Below are 16,457 nucleotides of genomic sequence, written 5' to 3'. Positions count from 1 at the left end.
ATTTTTATCCCTGTGTTTGTTTTATGAATTGGAGCAGGCCATGTTCTTTAAAATATTTTTTCTTTAAATTCAGTCACTTTCTTTTTGACTCACCCTGTACCGTATATTAACTCTTTCCTTACTATTGTTGGTCTGTCACACTCATAGTAAAATCATATTTATTGGGTTGCTTAAAGGGAATATACAACATTTGCAAACATCGAAAAATAAAACTACCAAGTTTTTACGAAATACCTTACTAGGATGTTGGTAAATGACAGTCTCAAGCATCTTGTAAAATTATGGCACCTGGTGTGAAGTCATTTTCAAGAAAATGGTATTTTTGTAAACATTTCCTACGGTGGTCGGCCGACCAGCGTTGGAAAAACCTAACTATTTTTCAACTACTGCTCCAAATTTACCATTTTTTCAGTCCAAATTTTGTTTGCTATTGGTTACATGTTCATGAACGGGTGCAGGCCAGCTAGACTGGTTCCCTTGCCTTACAATTTTCCATCATCTATAAATTGATCCATTTTATCTTTTGTGGAGTCAGGGAACCAGACTACTTGAACATTTTTGTTTTTCTTGGTTTTTCCAACCTTTTCGAACACCAAACTTCAAAAATGTCAGCGTAACAATATTTGATCTATATACTAACCTCTCAAATAGTTCATTTCTGAAAATTACAGCAAAAGCCAATGATGTACGGTACATTCCCTTTAAGTGAAATTTAAATTTAACACTCCTGCTATTTAAACAGTCACAGCCAGTCAATATTTCCATCCACTTCCCCTGCTGTACCGGTACTTTTAAGGAAGCTAGTCACCAAAAGTCAGATCAAACGTCAAGCAAGCACTGTGACTAATCAAACTGGGTCAACAGACAAAGCAGGCGAGTTGTGGTCACAGCTGTTTTATCACTCAACGGGAGTCAAAGCATAGCTGTATCAAGTTACTCAAACAGTCCCAGCCAGTCAATCCTGCTTTACATAATATAGTGTACATGTAGGCCGGGAATTCTTAAGTGTTGAAAATAGTCACTTGTTCGATTTTGATGAAAGGACAACTTGGCACAGACTGTATGGTTGCATCTAGGCGAGTAAATAATGTGAATATAATGCAACTTTAATATTTCTTTATTTACATAAAAAAAACATTTAACAGTGATTAAAAAAAGAAAGAAGTGAATTCAAACTTAACACAAGCCAATAATATAAGCCTGCTATCAGCCCTGCTCAACAACAAAAATCCATACAGTCTGCAATGTTTTAACGACGAACAAATCCGGCAATATCCTTAAGACTTGCCATCCTCTAATCTTAAGGTGTAGAATAAGCAAATAAATTGCCTGAAATGTTAGCTTCGAGAAATTGTCGATGATCATCATGGGTCTTAATGGGTCCTCAAGGCTCACGACAAAAAATTGACCTTTCAGCAGGTGGAAAGAAGAAGTACTGACACCACCCCCCCCCCCCCAAGCCTCGTCATTAAACAAGACAGCCAACTGTTTTAGCCGCTATCCAGTGACAAGTTTTACAGTCTATTGAAGTTTGCCCCTAAGGCTGTAACTATTTCTCTAAAGTTCTGCCCGGCCAACTTGCCGTGGAGCAATCGTTTCTACTTCATTACCACTTCATCACAGTTCAATGGTGTTCAATCGGATGCTTACGGACCGTACATATGTAACGGCTACTTCAGAAGTTGTAAAACCTGCGTGTAGCAGTTTCAAGCCCAAGGGATGAATGTACAATGTACATTGCGTAGATTTATGCAAAATGCATGTTGATACATTTGCCTGGCCAGTGGAGTAGGTTAAAAACAGCCCTAGAGGTGTATCCAAAACTAGCCTGAAACGTTTACTTTGCAGGGATGTAATCGAGTCCGATTCAAGTCCATCACAAGTCCAGTCACAAGAAACAGTGGATGAACAAAAACAAAGGAAAGCCTTTGTCAAAGCTAACATGAAATAGCTTGTGAGTTGAATTGGGACTGGAGGACTTGTTATGGACTAGACTACATGTACAATGTTTTTGTACATCCCTGTTTTTTTTGCCATGACCTGCATATTACAGTATTCAATTGTTCGCGGCTCGGCACAGAAACTTGGTAAGCACGGAAGATGTAGCGAAACAGGTCACCGGCCAAAAATTGCACGCAATGTCCATTGCTTGTAACTGGTACCTTGCTCATTTTTACTACGCAGAGAAATCTGTTAAGCACTTTTTTTTTACTTAGAAGCTACCAGTACACGTAATTAGGCCGAGGTGAAGCAGAAATGAAGTATGACTTGAAACTTGGTTGGTCTATGTGCCACTTTTATCGGCCATTTTGATGTATTGCGGAAACACAGTATGGGGGCACTACTTGAAATGGTTAAATTTGAGTAAATGCAAAAGAGTTTAACCACTCCAAATGGCGCCCTCCTTTTATGTCCTTTTATATACCAGCTGAAAGAGTGTTTTCGGATCTTTCTACCAGTGTGGTTTATTCATAGTGTTACCATTACAAAAAAATGAGAAAAGTGCTTCAGAAGTATCCACGCACAATTTGAGATATGGAGTGCCATTTGGTCATGTGGTGAAATGGCTTGCAGTTTGATAATTGGGACCAGATGAACAAAAAGGCATAACTTTATTATATTTGCACGTATAGACTTCATTTTTACATCACAGAAAAGAGTAAGGTTCAAGGAACAAACTTTACACACAACATCTATGATTTTAATCACTCCTTGGCAGTGAAAATCTGGGTTGAAAAAAGTGAGTTTTTCACTCGTGCTCATTTTTTTCACGCTCTGGTGATTTCCGCATGACTGAGCAAACAATTTGGTCCTGGGGAGAGCCAGGTCAATAAACAATGTGGGCATGAAAGGGTTAAAGACAGAAATTTGTTAAGCACAAACAAAAACGTTCTCACTCGGCCAATTGCTCTACGCAACATCAGGCACTGAACTGACAAATAATAGCAACCACGCATGGCGGGCATCGTGTCAACGCTTGCGCGCGTCCACTCACAGATTCCCTGAATTACAAACCAACTAGTAACAGAAATTTTTTTAAATGCGTCACTTGACGCATCTTTGGAAATCACCTCCTTTTATTGTATTCTTCAAAATGACAGCATGCCAGAAAGAATCTTTTCACAGGGAGTTTAGTGCCATTACTATCTTTAAACCTAGAAAGCTTTTAAACAAAAATTTCTTCAGTCACTTTAAGGATAGCTGCAAATGATCTACCAGTACTCTACCTTTAAAATTCCATGTTATGGGAAACAACAACAAACTGAACATGAACCAGGCACAACTTGAACACACGACATAAAATTTTGGCTAGTAAACCTGACTCTCTGTGCTTACTGGCGTCACAAAATTGTCCCAAGTAGTGAAAGGGTTGTGAAACTTACCAGTGGGAGTTGGAGCTTTCTTGGAGGGCGAGACGACTTGGCCAGAAGGCGAGAGCTTCGCCTGAGCTGCTTTCTTTTTGGCTGGTGTTGAAGCCTTGTTCTTGGTCTTTGTTGCAAGGTCTGCAAAAAGAGAACAATTCTTTGAGTCATGATATTACTTTGTTTTGAACCATTTAGTCATGTACCGCCCCAAAAACCCTGTAGCACCTGAAACCACTTGAGCACTCTATGGTTGTATTGATTCGTCGGTGAATAAACACAATGTTGTAGTACAGTCGCTAAGGCCAAAAAAAAAAAGTCTCCGGTTTCTGGTATGCGTGCGCGTCGCCGTAGCCATGCGCGTCGGCAAAATGAAAAAGTTTTTTTTTCAATGAAAGATGATGTCTCAAAACCGCCAAACTCACTGGTTTGACTGGAATCTGCTACTGCACAATTTTAACGTGTTTTTAGATGAGGTTATGATCGAGAATAAGCTTTATGTGGCCTCTCTGGACTCCCATATATTTGCACTAAGTTTAGTCGGGCACCATTTGCAGTCATCAGCCGACATTTGAAGCAAAAAAGTCAGGTAAAAAAAAAACAAAGCCGCGTCGCCGCACCACTTTTTGGACAAGCTCCATACCAGAAACCGGAGACTTATTTTTTTTGGCCTATTTGAGTTACATTGTAACTTGGTGCAGTACATGTAGAAGTGATTTGTGTCGAAAAATAAATTCTGTTAACCCTAACCCTCCCAAATCCTCCAAAATACTCTTTGCAAAATGGAGGATTTTGCAGGATTGAGGCTATATTGCAAGGTGTGGCTGATTTTTGGAGGATGCACTGTGTCAAGGTCTTGGGCCGGACCTTGTGTTGTCTACATACCTGTTCAGCCATGCACAAATTTAGGCCTAGATAATACTTTTAATCCTCCACACTGCTCCAGGATGTCACTGGCTCTGCCTCAACTACTGACAGTGATTGCTGGAGGATTTTGCAGGATTGAGGCAGTGGTCGACCCTACAAGGACCACATTCAAGAAATAATGGAGGATTTTGCAGGATTGAGGCTATATGCAATTTTTACATGGAGGCAGTTGGTTTTGTAGGATTGAGGTTGCATCCTAGCAAAAATGCCAAGGGACTTAGGGTTTAATAATCTAAACTACCATATTCTTTAACCCTCCCTTTCTGCCTGGCAAATTTCAACAAGGCCAGCCCAGCAGTCAAAATAAATCAAGTGACTGTTTTTAACAGTTGAGTGCTCCCTGCCTTCATAACGCAGGATTGACTGGCTGTGATTGTTATGAAACCTGATATAGCTAGGCTTTGACTGTAGGAGATTGATAAGCCAGCTGTGCCTACCAGTCACCTGCTTTTGTCTGTTGATGGAATTTGACCGTCAAAGTGCCTACAAGTAATACGATCTGACTGTTGGTGACTAGTCTGTGTAAAAGGCAATGCAGGGGAACAGGATTGACTTTTTGACTGACTGTGACTGATCAATGAAAAGAAGGGTTAAAATGCACCAAAATGCTTCGGAAGATTTCGTAGAATTCAGGAAGATGGCGACCAGACATTATTACCTTGAACACACGAGGCTGATGCCCCTCAATAAATGACAAAGTACCGTATGTGTCATTGGTTCCTGCACTGATGTTGACATTTGCTGATATAAAAAAGTTTTAACAAAATGCCTTAGGAATGAGGGTTTTATCAAGATTCACATTGTCAACTAACGATAATGCTAAAGGCAACAAAGATACTCCAACCGTTTCCGTAATTAAACTTTTCCAGGTCAGGCCACTTTTGGAATTTTTTTTCTTCTCAATTTAAAACAAAACATGATAAGATCTCTTTGCTTCTACGCTGCTAATGTAATTCAGTAAAATCAGAATTGATCCCCTCAAACTAAAGCAATAAATTTGACGAAATTAAAAGCGACTCTTTTGGATGTTTGCATTTTGCATTTCCTCTTGAGGGCTTCCAACTCGGGAGGGACGAATTCTTAAAACCGACATCTCAAATCAGAATAAAAACACATTTTTTTTTAGTAATCCAGCAGGTATAACTGATAACTCTGAGCATCTAAACACCTCCCGTTTTATACACAGTGACTTTTTCCCCCTTCTTCTTTTGTGCTACAAGCGGACGCTTCGATGAATTCCAATGAGGCAATTAGCTCAGTGTCAGTTAGGACAAACCAAAGCGACCGGCACCGCGACACTACATGCACATGTACTAGAGTCAACAAAGGCCCCGGGCAGCTAGCAAAGCCAATCGTGGAAAAGAGTTGCCGATGTTGTCAACGATCACGAACAGATGAAGGGGGAAAAAGGAGGGGGTATAAAAAATAGAGTAACTTTAGAGTAAAGGGTGGTCATCGGGAAAAGATAAGCCTGACAAGGTGAAGTGCTTAGCAAAGACGACTGGAGATGTGAGCTGTTCGAGTGACGGCTTTTGTGGATTGCTTCTTGAGGAGGATCACTGTTTTGCACGATCGGTATCTCTCCTGCCCCGATCCCCACTCCAGATTTTTTTCCTTTTCTTGGTGTTCTGTCGCGGGAGGGCCCGAGGAACGGAGTAGGCTCATTTCCTGCGCCGGCGCTGGCCGGCGCTTGGCCCGCGCTCAGCCTGAGAATGCCGAGCGATATCCCCCCAGGGGGGTTTTCGGCTTGTAAGCTGCGCGTTGTTTTTGGAGGTGGAAATCTGCACTATTGAAAACACCAATTGTCAAGACCTTTTTTTGCTATGAATCACGCACATGTGCTTGATGTGTGTCTCAAATTCGATGAATGTCTCATGGTATTTTAGAAGAAATCTGCTTTAAAGTGTTAACTACAGGAATGCATTTTTTTTATTCTAGAAATTTAGGGTCGTACATGTAAGTGTGACATTTTTCCTGTCCCTGTTACCTTGGTACTTTGTAATTTGCCAATCAAGTGTTATTAAGAAAAACTAAGAAAGTTTTTATTTGTTGGGTACATGTAGGTAGTTTGTTATTCATAATCACTTTTGCATGCTTGGAGTATGACTGCATTAACCCTAACTACCTCAACTCATCAAAATCCAAATGCATGTTTTGTTGGAATCTGTTGGAGTGAGTACTGCACTAGTAAACTGATTAAATGCTTTACATGGGGTTAGGCATACCACCATAATCAGAGTCCAACAGTTTGGGTGTTGAGTTTACCATATGGTGTTGGAGTTTGCAAAAGTGACGAAGGTTCCTAGTAAATCACTCAAGGGGGTTAGGGTTTAACCCTAACTACCCCAACTGAACTCCATCAAAATCCATCCCCCCATTTTGTGGATTTTGGGGGACTTGGTCCAGAAGGCCTGGCATGACTAAATATTGATGGAGTATGATGGACTTGGGCCTAATGGCCTGAAGCAGTGCTAGGGGTATCCGATTGATTTTGCCTAGCTTCCTGTACTGCTATTGTGATAAAAGCCATGTGTAGCAAGTCCATGAATGTCAACCAGTACGTCAGGGGTGGATTCCATTATGTCATGTACAGTTTTTAATTGGACGCACAGTGATTGATGGATTTTGATGGACTTGGTCCAGTTCCTAGTAAAAGACGCTAGGGAGTTACATGTAGGTTAAGGAGTGCATCAACATTATCAAATCATAAATGTCAGATGTAACAGGGACAGGAAAAAACGTGGACCCCAAATTTATAACATGACCATATTGTACACAAATGTTAACTTGTACATAGAACCTGTCCATAATGATAGACAACGGAAAACAATATTGTTTTTTTTTAAGGTGTTGCTTGAAGGAGACGCAGTGCACATGTATACATGTACACATGTTGTATTCAGAAATCAAGGTGCATGTACCGGTATGTATGTAAATTTACAGAAGTAGTTTCATCTCAAAAATGAATTTAATGTCACATTTAGCAATGAGCTCAGTTTAACATCTAAAAAAGAAAATCAGGACTGCAGTTGCCATGGTTACCTTGGATCAGTTCCTTGATGGTCTTCTTGTCCTCGTCCTCCATCAGGTCAAAGCCTTCCAGATCCTCCGGGTCGTCAATCTTCTTGGTCGTGGGCCGCGCCCGCAGCAGTGCCTCAAACATGCACTTGATGTGATGATACTGCTTCATGTCGCCGCCTTCCTCTGAGAACGGGTTGGAGACCAGCTTGGCGATGCGCGCTTCCTTCTTTGCGATGCCCTGCTTGCATTTCTTGCACTTGGAGGTGCCCATTCGGGCGTAGTCGACCGAGTACCGGTTGTCGGCCATTGTTGGGTTTTTCCCTCCGGCTGTAGAATTTGTCCCGCAGAGGGGCTTGGCAGATTTGGAAATGGCTAGAAGTCACTTAGTCTGCTGATGAAAATGAAATTTTGAAAATGAAATTTTGAACTAACAAAAGTACATGTATGTCATAGTCCTAAATTCACACTACACTGGCACAGCTGCGTTCTGCGCCACATCGCGCAGTACACGCCACCAATCTCCATACATGTGCATACAAGTATAAGGATTTGTTTACGAAAATTCAGTAATAAGTAAAAAAAAAAAAATTATTCACCCACTTAAGCCCGCAAAGGTAAACCCCCCCCCCCCCCCAAACAAAAATTATTGCAAAACCATTTCCCTCTATTAAAGCCCACCTTAACATGTAACGTCTATAGCAAAAAGTAATTTGAGGTATTGGACAAAAATAAAATGTATGGACAATTTCATGCCAACAGTCAAGTCAGTTTTTTTCCCAACAATTTTAATCACACCATTTTTCCAAGTACAGGGGATATTATTGGCTGATCTTAAACAGAATTGTTTATATTTTTGTACCTGTTATGGTAACAGAGTCAAAACAAATCACAAAATATACATTTTGAAGAAGATTTTGTTCAATAGTTTACTTCATGTAAACTACGTAATGGTTCATGTTCACGTATGCATGTGCCTCTCGCGAGTAGTCGTAAACAACTCCTTGGAGATTGGTGGCCCGTACTGATCGATGTGGCGCAGAACGCAGCTGTGCCAGTGTAGTGTGAATTTAGGACTATGACATAGTTTTGTTAGTGTTGTGCATGCCTAAGTGAGGATTGTGAACGTTCAATCAATTAAAGGGTGGTAAAAAGAGACCAAAGTCCAAAACTTCATGTGACACTGGAGAAGTGTTTGAGACCAGCCAGCTGGTGTTTTATCAACCGTTTAAGACTGGCCTCGTGACGGGTTCTCGACCAATAGGAATGGGTAAACTGTCTTAGGTATTGATGAATTTGAATTTAAATTAACAAAGTTTCACAAGATTCTCCTGATGAATAAAATATTATTGCAGGCCCCAACTACGAGACAAAAAAATACACTGTACAAATCTGAAGATAATATGCACTTTTTGCACCCACATTAGACATCAGTCTACAGACATGACAGAAGTGCATGTACAATTCAAATCATGTTTTTACTACAGAAATACAATTCAAATCATGTTTGTTCTTCACAAATCTTGTGCCGAGTCGACGCCACCCAGATGTCAAGAAAGCTAACAAAGACGCTACCGTGTAACAACAGTTTGTAACTGTCCGCGTCTGTGTCAGATGGCGCGAGCCTGCCGTCTTCGCAAGCGTTCAATTTAATAAACCGGCCAATTTCGTTGACACGCATCCTGCGGTCGGCTTCACGGCGTCGCTTCTGGCCCGTCGCATCCAATTCAGTCATTCCTTCTGTTCCGCCTCTACTTAATCCCCCCTCCAGTGATAATCCTAGCAAATTGATCATACCAACGCCAGATTTCGGTGCCCTGGAGCCGAGGGGGGGTTGGAACTTAATGAATGGGGCTGCGCATATCAGACATCCACGCAAAAATCTGGGCTAATAAAATTTACCATAAAGAAAAGACGATAAGGCGAGACCGGCTTTTTTTTTCGGGGAATGTTTGAACAGGATGACTGGACAATAAGCTCGCAGCGAGATGCAATTGCCGCATTAGCCGGTGCTCCGTTTTGCAGTCGGTGCACAGTGGTAGGAAGTGATTACACATGTTGAACCGGCATAGTTCGAACAAACTAGCATGCAACATGTGGTAACATTTTCATAAGAAACAACAATGCTGATAATAACATACAAGGGGCTTGATTAGAAAAGATGGCATTAAGGGGCTATAAAAACATATATGGGAAGGTAGTCATATTTGAAAACTGAATCCAGTGGCAATTTTGAAAAAGACCCCCAAAAATCTTCCTCCTTATTTTCAAGGTATTTAGTTTTAATCACTTGTTCATTATAATGCTCTTTACATCAAGTTAATTTGTTTCCCTATTATCCCTGCCTTAATTAGTGAAGTCAGTATTAAGGATTCGAAATTAAAATGTGTTGAATATATTACGCACTGTCGATATCAGAATTTCAATAATCGATATATATATTGTAAATCCAATATCGAGAATATTCGATATATTGATTATCCCATGTAAAAGTTAAAGACCATAAAGATGACACTTTGATTTGAAAAAAAAAACATCGTAAGTGCCCATTTCCCACGGCTTTTTCTGGAGCATATTGCTCAAAACTTTTTAAAACAAATCTCAGCAGTGAGAGTTTGTCCAGAACGGGTGGTTTCTTTTGAGGTTTTACATGGGGGAGACCGCGAATTCCAGCGAACGCAGAGCACAAAGTGATGCCGCTTCGCTTTCCGCGATGTTTTTATTTTGAGTCACAAGCACAAGTCGCCGCGAAGTTTTATTTCATTATACAGCAAACGTTAAACACAAAGTAAAAGCACAAACAGGGCATTTATTTTGACGATAATCTGACGAATTTTTGACATTTTTGATATAATTCCTCAATATTGAAAATTTCGATATTTCGATATGATTAAAAAAAATTGATATCGGCAATATCGATATTAAAATAATATAGAATAATCAAGTAATATCGATATATCAACAGTGCGTAGAATGACTGGTTAAAAAACCCAAGAAATTATAAACTTGTTAAAAATGGCCTTGAATTAAAAAAAAAATTATGAAAACCTTAAATTAAAAAGATGTACGTAAATGTTCACAGGTTGTCCGAGACTGCCCATGGTGTCTCAAAAAACACCTGGACATCTGAATAAAAAAAAACGAAATTATAAATGACTGGTCAGCATCTAGAGTCCCCACTATATTTTATGAGAAAGAACAAAAACAGTTCCTGCGGTTTGCTAGTGGCAGCGACCGGCCCATGCACAGGAAATTACAAATCGGTACCCCCGGGGATCTCCCTACCCCTGGGGATTTGACCACCCAAGGGACAAAGGTGCTCAGGTGAATAAATGCCTATCACCCCCCCCCCCCCCCCCAACCTGAGGGTGTATAAGAGCCACTTCGTTCACCTGCTCCAAAGGAAGTGGGAAAAAAATCTGTCCTGTGCTTGGCCCGATGCCCTTACTAGTCCCCCCAGGAAAAACCTGTCGATAAATGACTGATGCTTTCCCCGGCTCGCCACAAGACACAAGAAGGTGCGTGGTGCGACAAAGAAAAGGGCTTTAAGAAACTGTTTCCAATACAACAAGAATATCTCACAGGATTCTACCGGCACGTAAGTTGTACGTTCCTCACATCCATGGATACAAGTACATCTGACACAGTGCCAAGTTTGTACTGACGGAACAAGGTTGAATACAATCAAATGCTTCGCCACACACCTGCACGCTTTCCTCCTGATGCGAAACGGCAAAAACATCCCCCGGTCAACATTGATTTTTTCGGATGGCCCTGGCAACAAAATTAGCACAATTTCATATTTTTTTGGGGTGCCTGCGTCCACAATGAACTCTTTCCAGGAAGTGCATGATGTAATTAGGACCCACGGTAAGACAAAAGAAGGAAAAAATGGGAACAGGTAAAGGGGGAAGAGAAATTGGAAATTCAATTATTTTAATCTTTGAATTCGAAATTCAATTTTTGTTGTTCTGATTATTGTGGTCTGCATGCATCAGCCACTGTGAAAAGTGTCCACACGTAGTTAACCACGTCATAAATGGTGCAGTAAACGCCAGTGTAGTAAATTTATGCAAAAGTGCAGTGTCCTTGTAAATTGGAAAAAAAAAAATGCGTGGAGTAACTTACAACGCACAGTCAATTTGACCTTGGCTTTCTTACAAGTGTACAATGTACCGTATACATGCACATCGTACAATGTACGTACGGTATATAGAAACAGTAAACAAATTATTTGGTCTGTAAATTGTCAAATGTCCACTTATATTATAATTTCATCCTCTGTAAGATACATGTGAACATGCATACATACTTTTGAACTTCGTTAAAAAAATCCTAAGAAACACAAGTACATGTATTGTAACTTTTAATGCATTTAAGGCCAAGTAAAAAAAAACATCTTTTTTGAAATTCCTTAATTCATATATAGGCCCCTATAATTTGTAAAAGGCCTATATTTTGCATACTTGTTCAATATATTGTCGTTTTCTTTCCAATACAATTGTAGCTACATGTATGGCTCCATGCGCCAACAAAAGAGGTCGCCTTTTTGCCAGTTTTGAAAGCTCTTTGGACAAATCATCAAGAAAATTGAAGTGTCTATCTGCTATCTTGGAAAATCTTGAAAAAGCCAGACAAGAAACTACTTATTTTTTTTTACTCGCTCAAGATGCACTCTCCATGGATGCTCTTCCGAAACGTTTTTTTTTTTTAATTAATTTATTTTTTTACGTATTTGACAAATTTTCAACTTTTATATATTTTTGTGTTGAAATTTAATGAAAAAAATTATCGTTTCAGAGGGTTGAGCGACTAAGTGCCAACCACTGGTTGGTTTTGCCTGGTAACCTACATGTATACAGAAAATATAACCTGGGTACCAGGCAAAACCGACCTCTGGTTGACAAATAGTCGCTGCCCGAACATGGCATTTTGGTCTGGTCGTTGCTGCATAAGGGATTATAGGCTGTGATAGGTGAGTTTTTCCTTGTAATTTTATCGGAAATGGAAAATACCAGCAGAAAAAAAAAATGACCATCCCCTGGCCATGTGACATCCGCATTTTAAGTATGGTTGGTACAAATTAGTTCCAGTTTTCCTAGAGAATCTCCCCGTGTCATGAGCAGTCCTTCATTTAAAGAAAATCCAGGAGAGCTATAAATCGCTCTCCTCAAATATTCGAGGAGAGCCTGCACGCAAAACACTGTACGGCAGGCAGTGCATTGCACTGCGCGCGACTATTACATTGACTGGTTACCGCATTTTCATTATGCCTTCATTGGGACTTAGTGCGCGGCGCAGCGGGAACCAGTCATTGCTGCACTCGCACGTACGGGCCCACGTGTTTTCATGCAGCTCTACGCGATATGCAAATTGTGCACGCACAGTATACAACCGCTTGTACACACACGATCTTATACAGTACGTACGAGCTCGGTGTTCGTTCATTTTTAGCGATGTCCAGCGGCATACTAACGTGAGTTTGGGCATTATACCAACGAAAAATACGTGTAGCTTAAGACTTAAAATCCTTTGCGTTTTTATAACTTCTTATTTTTAAACTTCCCGTGTTTGACGAGCCCTCTTTTGGATTTCTGAGGAGCGCTATTTTTGGCGCTCCTTCGAGACAATCGAGGAGCGCAGTAGGAGCGCCTGCGCGATCGCGCTCCTTAAAAATGAAGGACTGCATGAGCCTAGAAAGCTGGAAATTCAAGCTTCAGTATAGGGTGAAAAAAAGGGGCGTCACGATGCAACACACTTCCATCATGAGAATTTACTTACATTTTATGTACCGCTGCACTGCGCCTCAGAAGTGGTTCAATTTCCAAAGTACCGTACTTTGTGCCCAGTGCACTCACTCTGAAATTTATCATTAGCCTTTGCACCCTTTTATAAAATATAAGGCCTTATACTAGTAATAAAACAGAACCTAATCTATTTTTGTCACTCCTGTAATCAACTGTAAGTTGCACAGGTCAGAACTTGTTATGTCCAAAAATGCAACTAAGGGTACTTCTCCATACAACAATATTACTCACAGCTTCCCATATAATACAGTTATGTTTACTATAGCTATTAATTTTGGGAGCGTACAACTTCATGTACTGTGTGACACATACAGCCGGCCGACAAGCCACGACAAGCTAGCACTGTGAATCATATTCATAATACACAATTTTAACGTGTAGTTCGTGCTCATAACAAGTGATCAAAATTGAATTACATCACATTTTTTTTCAGGAAATAAAGACCCATACTGATTCTCAGAATGCTTTTAGTTTTAGAGCATGATAAAGTAACTTGAAAAGTAAAACGTTATTTATGGAAAGAGCTGAATTCAGTGACACGAACTACACGTTTTTCTCAAACTTGTACCCAAACAAGTACTACACACAACGTGGATTCGGCATGCACAGAAACGCAAATGGAGTTATAGGTGCACAATAAAACTGGCGTTTTGAGCAATTATATGACATATAAAATCCATAAACCAGTATTTCCATATTCTTCAAAGTACAAGCTACGGTAGAATGTGTATAAATATTTGTAGGAAGCGTACTTTTTATGATAAAATTAGTTTCAAACTTGCCTACCTTCCGCCCTTTGTTGTGAACTGCAGGCAGTGCACGAGCAGACGATATTCCTGCTGGTACTCTGCGTTAACGTAATCGATAGGGAAATTGAGTGGAAACCAGTGTAAGAAGGTTGTCTAGTGCCCTGAGATTACAATAATGTGCGTCATAAGGATTTTGCAATAACTAGAGCACCATGCTATTTAGGGTTTCGAAACATCGGTTTCGTTTTGGTATCGGAGTTCATCATTGTAAAACCTTTCATCTAAGCCAGAGGGGAATAATATAAAGTTGGATTTAATATCATTTCGTTGACATTTTCTGAAGAAAAACTGGAACCAATCTTGTACAGAATTTCTATATCAGGGACCAAAAAACCTATTTTTAAATTGAGACCACAAGTCATGGCAAAAACAAACAAAGCCTGATAATCTGCAGCTCGTGCGGTGTATTGTCTACGCGCGTCATAACAGCGACGCCATAGCGGAAAATGAAATTAGAAAATACCTAGTATGATTCAAGGACGCTCAATATCCACTGCCAAATTAAATCTGATAATGTTTACATCAAACAATTATGGCGAAGATACTATGAGGTAATTGTTTTGGGTCGAAAACTGTATTGTTGTTTACAGGAGCGGCGATTTTTGGTAAACACTAGGTGGACATGCGCAGCGGACTAGCAGCATGAGCATTTCAAAAAGTGTGGGGGGGGGGAGGGGTGGACGCCATCTTAATTATTCCAGGGGAATGTTCTATAATGTAAGTATGCACAAGCCAGGCCCCCCCCCCCCCCCCAATCCCCGGGATAACTGCCCATGGTCGTTTTGACTCAAATGAACTCAGTTCATAATACAAGCCTTTCAAAAAAATCTAACACCTTTTTGTATAATCGGTAGGTAGAAAATATGTATTATTATACAGGGTGGTCCACCCCCCCCCTCCGCAATCCATACTTCCAATATCCAGGGACCTTAACCGTTGACATATATGGCTAGGAAATTGTGTTAGAAGGAAATGATATACGAAGAACTCCCGCGATTTGGTTCAGTAGTTTTATTTCCAGCCATGGGCGTCGCCAGGATTTTTTTTCTAGAGGGGGGCAAAGCCCATCCCCCCATCCCTATATTTTCCAGCATTTTCCCGATTGATCATTTTTCGAGGGTGGGCAGACCATTTTCCCCCAACCCATTAAATTAACAATAATATGATTTCGCCCCTCTTTTTCTATATTTCCTGGGTTTTTTCCTCCTTTTTTTTTTGCTTGACCGGGGGGGGGGGGGGGAGCAAGTGCTACATTTTCCACTTTTCGGTAGCACAAGGGGGTATTAGACCGCCTACCCCCACCTATCCCTATCCCCCTACCTCCATCTACCCCCTACCCCCCCCCCCCCCCCCCCGGAAATCAGCCACTGCTTCAACGTGCACGACGGAGAAGCCGATGCATGAAGATTATTCAATTTCAATTTCAGAGGGAGGCAAACCCTTGGAATGAGGAAAGCCCACAAAATCAGGCAGCGAAATGAGAACCCGAACCTCATGTCGAGATTCGAGCCGAGGTCACAGAGGCTGAGGAAGTCAAGAAAGTACCAAGACGGCAACCTCACGATCACACATTCAAGGGTAATTTGAGGGGAGAAGCTGTAAAACTCGACCCATTTATTTTGTAAATGGGTAATGCATTCTATTATTAAATTTGGACCACTTGTTTTCCTGTCCCTGTTACATCTGACATCCTTGATTTTAAGATTTCGAGAGTCCTCCATATCAGGGCAGAAAAAAAATACCTGAGGCCACTTAAGTTACTCAATGTGGTAAAAAAAAAACACCAATATCCTGATAATCTGCAGCTCGTGTGGTGTACTGTTGTTTACGCGCGTCATATCTCTGGCGACGCCATAGCGGAAAATGAAATTGGAAAATACCTTGTATGATTCAAGGACACTTAATATCTACTGCCAAATTAAATCTGATAATGTATATAGCAAACTATGGCGAAGAAACTACATTTATTTGTTGGGTCAAAAAATGCACTGTCGTTTACAGGAGCGGCGACTTCTGGTAAACATTTTCATGGGTGGACACAGGGGACTAGCAGCCCGTGAAATCTGGGGCGGGGGTGAGGTAGGTGGACGCCATCTTAATTACTCCGGGGGGGGGGGCATGTTCAATCATCTAATGTATGCACAGTTGCACCCCCCCCCCCCCCCCCCCCCGTCCCCATCCCGGCCCCGGGATTACCGCCCATGGTCGTTTTGATTTCAAATAAACTCAGTCCAGTACCTCGTTTCAAGCCATTCAAAAAAATCCTAATGCCTTTTTGTATAATCGTTAAAATCGTTATAAATGGGCCAAGCTGTAAAACTCGACCCATTTATGTTGTAAATGGGCAATGCATTCTATTAATTTGGACCACTTGTTTTCCTGTTCCTTTTATATTCTGTCATCCATGATTTTGTGATTTCGATGCACTCCTTAATGCAGTCGTCCTCCAAGAGTGATTATGAATAGCAAACCTCCTACCCAACAAATTAAAAAAGATAATTTGAAGTCATTCTTAATGATACTTGAACGGTAAA

General features: G+C 40.7%; 1 protein-coding gene across 5 annotated transcripts in view; it reads right to left on the bottom strand.

Moving 5' to 3' along the window:
• The window catches only part of LOC119731761 (DNA ligase 3-like), a 41,229-nt gene extending 27,243 nt beyond the window's left edge, over nt 1-13,986 (bottom strand). The window contains exons 1-3 of one of the 5 annotated variants that reach the window (XM_038205015.1): nt 13,901-13,986; nt 7,332-7,701; nt 3,384-3,503 (exon numbers count right to left, since the gene is read on the bottom strand). In XM_038205015.1, the coding sequence (XP_038060943.1) occupies nt 3,384-3,503; nt 7,332-7,617 (406 nt within the window). In that variant the 5' untranslated portion in view covers nt 7,618-7,701; nt 13,901-13,986. Of the gene's footprint in view, nt 1-3,383; nt 3,504-7,331; nt 7,702-13,088; nt 13,316-13,896 lie in introns of those variants that run through there. The other 4 variants (XM_038205011.1, XM_038205012.1, XM_038205013.1 and 1 more) reach the window with 4 other exon arrangements.
• Between the last annotated feature and the right edge of the window lie 2,471 nt (nt 13,987-16,457).

Source organism: Patiria miniata, unplaced genomic scaffold (genome assembly GCF_015706575.1).
Source record: "Patiria miniata isolate m_02_andy unplaced genomic scaffold, ASM1570657v1 HiC_scaffold_24, whole genome shotgun sequence".
NCBI lineage: Eukaryota > Metazoa > Echinodermata > Asteroidea > Valvatida > Asterinidae > Patiria > Patiria miniata.
The sequence above is the reverse complement of the archived record's forward strand: the minus strand, read 5'-3'. Positions and strand labels throughout refer to the sequence as shown.